At 37.6% G+C, this 7,429-nt stretch overlaps 1 protein-coding gene and 1 non-coding gene across 2 annotated transcripts; both read left to right on the plus strand.

Annotated features, from left to right (window-relative positions):
* The first annotated feature begins 388 nt into the window (after positions 1-388).
* On the plus strand, positions 389-3,144 carry LOC120717580 (guanylin-like). Its single transcript, XM_040005689.1, has 3 exons — positions 389-524; positions 842-1,028; positions 2,339-3,144. The coding sequence occupies exons 1-3, from the start codon at positions 456-458 to the stop codon at positions 2,401-2,403; spliced, it is 321 nt and encodes a 106-aa protein (XP_039861623.1). The 5' UTR covers positions 389-455; the 3' UTR covers positions 2,404-3,144.
* A 2,846-nt stretch (positions 3,145-5,990) lies between these two features.
* trnap-agg lies at positions 5,991-6,062 on the plus strand. The gene has a single exon. It is a non-coding gene; the product is annotated as a tRNA-Pro (tRNA).
* The last annotated feature ends 1,367 nt before the right edge of the window (positions 6,063-7,429 follow it).

Genomic DNA, 7,429 nt, shown 5'->3' on the forward strand with positions numbered 1-7,429 from the left:
CTGCTTCTTTATCAGACAGCACTGACGAGGGATGAGATTTATTAGCTGGTACTGAGATATCAGATGCGTTGGTGTGAAAAGTCACAAAACATAAAATATTGTGCCGACGGAGCTAATAACACAGGTAGTTGTTATAAACAGATTACATGACGATGTTTATAAAGGAAAAAGCGGATCCAACATGCTTGAACTCACAACTGGTTGTCGAATGCCTTCATTTTATCACTTTATAATGGCAAAAAAGTGTAGTTCAGACTCTCCCACCTGCTACTGTCCCCCGCCCATTGTTTGCATTGTGTTTACAAGTCTCCTCCCTAATTTTTGAAAATATCTATAAAAGTCTTTCCATTTCACTGTTTCTTGGTCGGTTCACCTTTTCCAGCTCTAGTGTCTCAACATCATCAACCACAGAAGAAAATCATAAATCGAAAGGCATCTTCACATCATCTTGAAAAATGAGAGTCCTCTTTGCTCTTTTTTTGGTGGGATGTGTGTGCAGTGTACCTCAAGGACTATGGGTCAGAGTAAGTATCATTTGTTTTTGGAAGTATTATAGATCCAAGGCTCATTTTTAAAGTCTCTTTGGTGTTTTTTGTATATTTCAATGCATTTCTGGCACAGTAGCTTATGGTTGATATATTCTTACATAAAACATTAACTTCAAGGAAATCACTCAACCCACTTATGTTCAGTGTGTCCTTCAAAAGTACACATGACATGACTGTCCTGTCCTTTCCTCTGATTAATCTCTGCGAATACAATGAAAATTTCGGCTTTTTGACACGACATTAACAAAACTTTTACTGGCCCAGATGGAAACTTCTTGTCCCTCTCCCCACAGGTTGGAGACAAAAGCTTCCCACTGGAGGCTGTGAAGCAGCTCAAGAAAATCATGGAATTAGATGAAAATCTTGGTTCTCACTCTGACGCGCACACTTTCAAGACTGTGTGTGCCAACCCTCTTGTGCCGCAGGTGTTTCGACCAGTGTGCCAAAAGGATGAAGAAGTAGCCGTTTTCTCAAATCTAAGTAAGAAGAGCCCGAAGTGAGATCAGATTATTTTGGTCACAAACACATTACGGTATTACAGTGTGTTCCTGTCACATCGTTATTTCTCCACAGCTTACTGCAAAGGGTATTGCACGCATAAGAAATTATGCAAGTAGCTCATTGGGCACACTCTGAGCAACCAGTGTTAATGACTTAAAGCAAGATCCCAAACCAAAAACAAATAGTGTGTTATGTGTTATTATGCAACAGCAGTCTTGTGTAATATATTATCTTCTTGCAATCATTTTTTAAGGACAAAAGCAATAACAGTGTTTTAGTCTGTAAATCAGTTTGTTTACCAACTCTCTATTCAATCTATAATAGCTGGTCCCAAGCTCAATTAAGCATAATAAGTTTCAGTCTAAAAATGGACAAATTCCAGTTGTCATAGATGCCATATGTTGCCATTAATTTTACAGAATGTGTAAGCAAAATTTCCTGAAACAGACAAGATGCTTTCCTTCAAACCTTTTTGCAAATGTAACATTTGTTTGCTATTAGACTCAGAGGGTTAATACACCTTTACTACTATTATTGTGGGAATGGTAGATGGTATTTGTTGCATGCATTGTTACATGAGAATGTCACTGGCATTTTAACTAGAGAAGCCAATTAGTTTCCCACACACTCGAAGCAGTGGCAAATTCACTATTTAATATATCAAAATATGTCTTGGAGCACCTCTAAAGCTCATATGTCAATCTGCATGTGAAATGTTGCGTGACAGTTTGTTGGTTAGTTGTTTCCCCCTGTTTTTAGGCTTTGTTGTATGCTGGTTTTGCTGGATGTTTTATGTGTTCCCACACATTAGCCTTTCCCTTGTATATGAATGACTTGCTCAACCACCTGAACTCCAGTTGCTGAGCCAGTCTCAGTATCCTTTTGCCAAATTTAAACAGAAAACAATTACGCACAGGCTCTTCCATTTAATCTTTCGTTGTATTACTCAGACAAACACTCTGTAGGACTCAAGATTAAAGACACAGACAACAAGCATAAAGTTTAGTTGAGTTGCTCAAATGGATTCATAGAATCCAATGTTTACACATTGTAATAGACACATCCAGCAAGTGCTGCACCACAAAATGCCTGGAAGGATAACACCGGGTTTTGCAGAAAAGTCATCAGAAAAGACACTTGTTGCTGTAATAACATCCAATTATCACTATTAGGAGTAATTTTTCAAAATGGAAAGCAGGCCATTGGGTAAAATAAGGAATGTTTTTTCTAATTGGGATTATTAAAATAATCGCTGAAGTTGTTGTTATGTTTTTTCTTGCACTGTCTAGTGGTTATAAATATGAATGAGTGTGAGATATGTGCCAACCCCGCCTGCGCTGGATGTGGATATTGAGGCTGCCGTCAGCTAGACACACACCTCCCCTGAGAGTCTCTAAGGTGTCATCATCCATTGTTCTTCTACATCTGGGAGTCATGGAGTCTCAACAAGAAGTTTTCAAGTATTCAGAACTGTTAACTGTTAATTAATGTAAGGGGAAGAGGGGTTGTGTTATATATAAATTCATTGCAAAGCAAAACTGTTGATAAAAATGATATTTAATGGAAATCTGGTGGAATGTGTAACTGCAGAACTTAAGCTGGAGAAGTAAAACGCTAAGCTGTATATACAGATCCCCTGGAGCTTGTGTGCAAGTTTTTATAGACAAAATTATAGGTTTATGTGACATTATATGCAATAATAAGATGCTCTTTTTCTCTGGAGATTCGATGATGATTTACTCAATCATTAAGGACACACACAAGCTGAAGAATTTAATAACATAATGTTTTGCACAAGTTTGTTTCCTACAATTTCACATCCAACTAGGATAGAAGTAAACAATGCTGTCATAGATAACATATTCTCAAATGATGTAGTTGGGAAAATTCTCAGGGGTATAACCATGAATGATATAAATGATCATCTGCCATTTTTTTAGATGTAGAAAATAGAAATATCATTGAGAAAGACGTCAGAACTAACAGGATAACAAGATGTATTAGACATAGTTAAAGCTGATATGATTAAAAAAGCCTGGAGCACAGAGGCGGAGCCAGACATTTGAAACACCCGGGGCTTAGCCCAAAAGGGTAGTATGCATGTGGGATTTTTTTTTTTTGTTCAAAAAAGAATGCCTTCATATAGGGAAAAATATATATCACATGTGCAGGACACCTTAAACTAGTTTTTTAATTAAGCAGCAAGGCAGAACAAAGTTGGGGCTGTATCAAGACACGAGGACTAAACCCCAATTCAACCAGACCCAGAACTGATCCGGAATTAAAACAGGACTACAACAGTTCAAAATCAGGACTACTGAGGATTCAACCAAGACAGAACCAGAATCAGAACTAGATGATAGTAGCACTAAAAATCATCATAGACCTGCACTACACTTATTTTTTAATTCTACCAAAGTCCACTATTTAGATTGAGAAAAGTTTATATAATTATTTAGCCTTGTTGTGCAAACAAGCCTGCATAACTTCATAAATATAGAATTTGAAAAATAGCAGAAACAAAATGGACAAACATTTCTATGTACAAGCATCCACGGACACATCAAACCACAACTTCACTTAATCCCAGCAGGTCTTAGTGGTCAAAGTACTTGATTTTGGATTAAAGTGACAAAAATCGGATTTACTATTTTTTATGCTTTGGTAGATGCAATCCTTTGTTACTAAGGCCACAAATCTGTTAAACTTTTAAAACTCCTTAAGGCAATTTTATAATAATCAAATCCTTTGGATTGATGAAAGAATGTTTTTAACTGAATATATATATTTACTGACACAAACCTGCATGCATACAAAAGAAGAATGATGCTTCAAAGCCACTGAACTGGGGTAAAAGTAAAGGGTATTAAGCAAGTCTAATGAAAACAAGTCTAAAGTGAGTGAGCTGAAGGGGTCATATTCAAAAATGTTTTATTTGTTAGACAAATCATTTGGCTTCAACTAAAATCGTCCACTTAACCAAACTGGTAACACCCTTTTAATGTAATTCTCCAAATACACGATCTGTTTGCTTTTGTTTGTTGCCCGCGACTGATTTTGCCAGGATCTACCATGTGTCTGATATGACACGATGAAAATGTATCCAACAGACTAGCCAGCAGTGCAGCTAATTTATGTAACAGCAGCAGGGAATGTGCATCACTGCACTTCAGACATCAATATGCACGACCTGATTCGTGAAATGCTCTCCGGCCCCTGTGTTTTGCAGCCATCACAGCTGTCACACACACACTCTCATCAGTCATTAGAGAAACACCCGTTTTTAATCATTTAAAGCTGCTCTGTTGTCTGGACAGGTTTTTAGTTGAATCCACTGATCTTTAAAACCTCCAATAATTAGTTTAATGGATCACTTTAATGGGCTGCTCTGATGACGGCGACCAGCCTTAACAGTTACTGCATGTCTGTGTGGTTGCACTGATGTTTCAGTGGAAATAAAGTTGAAACCTACAATATTACATGCCATTTACAAATGAACGGTGACAAATATTGCAGTCCATAATGTATTTCAAGTCTGTTATTGTAGTATCACATTGCAGTATGTGCTGGGTTGAGTAGATACAAACAGACGGATACATACATATGTCAAACTTCTGGTAAGTCCTTATCCTCTATTATTCCTTCCAATTTTTGCAATGTGCAGGTGTACCACTACCAATGGCAGCAAAACGGTTATTGTGGCCAGATGGTTCAATCTTTTTATGTATTAACACATTCAGATAACTTGCACTGACGGACAATTGAATTCACTGAGTTCCTTAGATTTTCCCAGTGTTCTGAATATTGATGAAACCAGTCAGTCATGTCAAACAAATCGTTTTTATGCTGGCAAAGGGAAACTACCAGTTGAGATCGATAACTAGTGACTGGGCTCGCTGCACAGGTGACATCCTGTCACGGCACTATGTTGGAATTCAGGCCTTGGCCATGTCAGGTTGAAAGATATTGTAGAGCCATGAGCACCACTTATCAAAAGATTTAAGTGAAAAGTATATACATTTGAGCCTATATGTATCCTTTTGGCTGTGTGTATTAGAAAAAATGCAAAATAAATTCAAATCCAATTATAGTTTTTAAAAGTAAAATAATATGTATGCAGCACAATCTTTCAGCACGCTCAGAAAAGAGCAATTCAAAGAAATCATTAAAATTACCATGACATTCATGTTCATGATGAGGATATATAAACTTGCTGCAGATGCAGAATTGATATGAAATCTGGGGAAATTATATGAAATTATAATTAGAGGAAGTTAAGAGCATATCCTGGCTAATAACAAGAAAATGAAAGATCATCACAAAAATCGTTAATTTAAATATGTGTTATTTTAGAAGAGAAACAATGACAGACCCTCACTTGTTAAGGAAGTCTCACCTGTTCAACGGGATCTAAGCGAAAAAGGAAATAAAAAGGAGCGAATGCTCTTGTCTCGTTCGGCTCTTCTGCTCCTTCTTCTTTTTGACGACATTTGGCGCCCTCTCGCGGTGTTTCACTAACATTACAACGAGCGGTTTGTGATCAAATAACTGACTTAAACAATAAACCAACGCGAATCCGACGAATAAGTGTCATTGAACGTTAAAAAAAAGAATTATTCATAAGGCTAAAGAGAAAGCTGGTGTTCATCTCACCCTATAGCTCCGTATTTATGTCTTTAAGGAGAAAAACAAATCATTTAACTTTGAAAACAGCCGCCAGTGAACGAAACCTTGGAAGTGTCGTAGAAACGGGCTGATTTTTCACATAGAAATATATTCTGTATCAGGCAGGATTGCGTTATTTTTAAAAAAAGACGAGTTTCTGTTCGGTTGTTTTACACATCCGCAAGAATTCAGTGTACGTCAGCTGTACTCTGGCAACGTTGACCAGCTGTTAAACCCTCGTGTTTCACTTGGTGTCCGTTTGCATTGATATCACGTGGCTCGTTGGTCTAGGGGTATGATTCTCGCTTAGGGTGCGAGAGGTCCCGGGTTCAAATCCCGGACGAGCCCTCGTCTTTTTTGCGTTCGTCTTCCATAGGCTTTAATGTCTTATGCCAATTACATTACTTATGCCAAACTCTGACACTATAATCCAAATGTTTCAGCACATATTGAGACTCTTCAGAGAATGCAACATTTTTGCCAAATATATGTTGTCCAAGTCTAGTGAGCCTGTGCCTCAGTTTTCTGTTCTTAACTTACAAATGTGGCCTTGTGCTTCTGTGGCCCATCTCCTTCAAGGTTTTACATGTTGTGCATACAGACATGTTACAAACATTACATTGTTATGTTTAGAAGTCAACCATGGCTGCTGCAGAAGCCTCAAGGCAGATAAAGAAAGCCCAAAGGTTGATAAAAACAGTTCATGCTTTTTTGCATGCCAATTATTAAGAAACACAATTAATTACATCCGAATATTGAGGAATGTACTTCATATTTTATGCATAATTATACCATTTTTCTTTCTAAAGAATAGCCTGGTTGTTTGAGGCTTAAACTTGAAAATTAGTGTTTCAGTTAATAACGCTTCTCCTATCCATCTGTTCATTTTCCCTTCACTGTTTTATGATAGTTTATCAGTGAATTGTTTAACTGAGGACCAGAGATGGGCAGTAACGCGTTATCCGATTACTTTTTTTCAAGTAACGAGTAAAGTAAGGTATTATTATTGCAAAAACGGTAATTCGATTACCGTTACTTTCCCGTAGGAACGCTGCGTTACTGCGTTACTAAAACCGTGATGTTTTTGTGAGAATGTCTCATGACAGTGACATAAGCGAGTGCGACATTCGCGACACCAGCTGTGTGCAGATCAACAATCAACAATATATCGAGTGCGGGAGAGTATGAGCATGCAGCGTTTAAAGCGTGGAAGTACTGACCTTACTTTGAGTTTGATACCATAAAAAGGGACAAAAACATTAGTGTCCGTTGTGCGTGGGAAGAAAACGTCTTTTTACAGCGAAAAAAAACCCCCCTAAATTTCCAAGCAAGCGCCGGGAGTGCGCTACAACTTAATGGGAAATTCACAGAGAAACTCGCGGATTCTTCCACTGACCGCTGCGGCACACCTGCACCAGGGTAAACCTCCGCCTACCCCACTCCTGCTTTACAGGTGAAAATAGAGCAAAAGCACCGCTAGTCTTTGACTTTATTTATTTTCTGCTGTGTTTTACTTGCATCTATTTGAAAGAGTGAATATAAACACAAAAAAATATTTTATGTGCTGCAATGTGCAGAAAATAGGTTTAAATGTTAAACAAATTTCTTCCAGTCAGAGAATGGTGCATGTTATTAACTTTTTGCTTCATGCAGAAAGTTAAAAGATTAAAACTAATAAAACAAGTTTTAAAAAGAGACTTTTCCATTTGATTACA

The sequence above is a fragment of the Simochromis diagramma genome, unplaced genomic scaffold (assembly GCF_900408965.1).
Source record: "Simochromis diagramma unplaced genomic scaffold, fSimDia1.1 OVJJ01000320.1, whole genome shotgun sequence".
NCBI lineage: Eukaryota > Metazoa > Chordata > Actinopteri > Cichliformes > Cichlidae > Simochromis > Simochromis diagramma.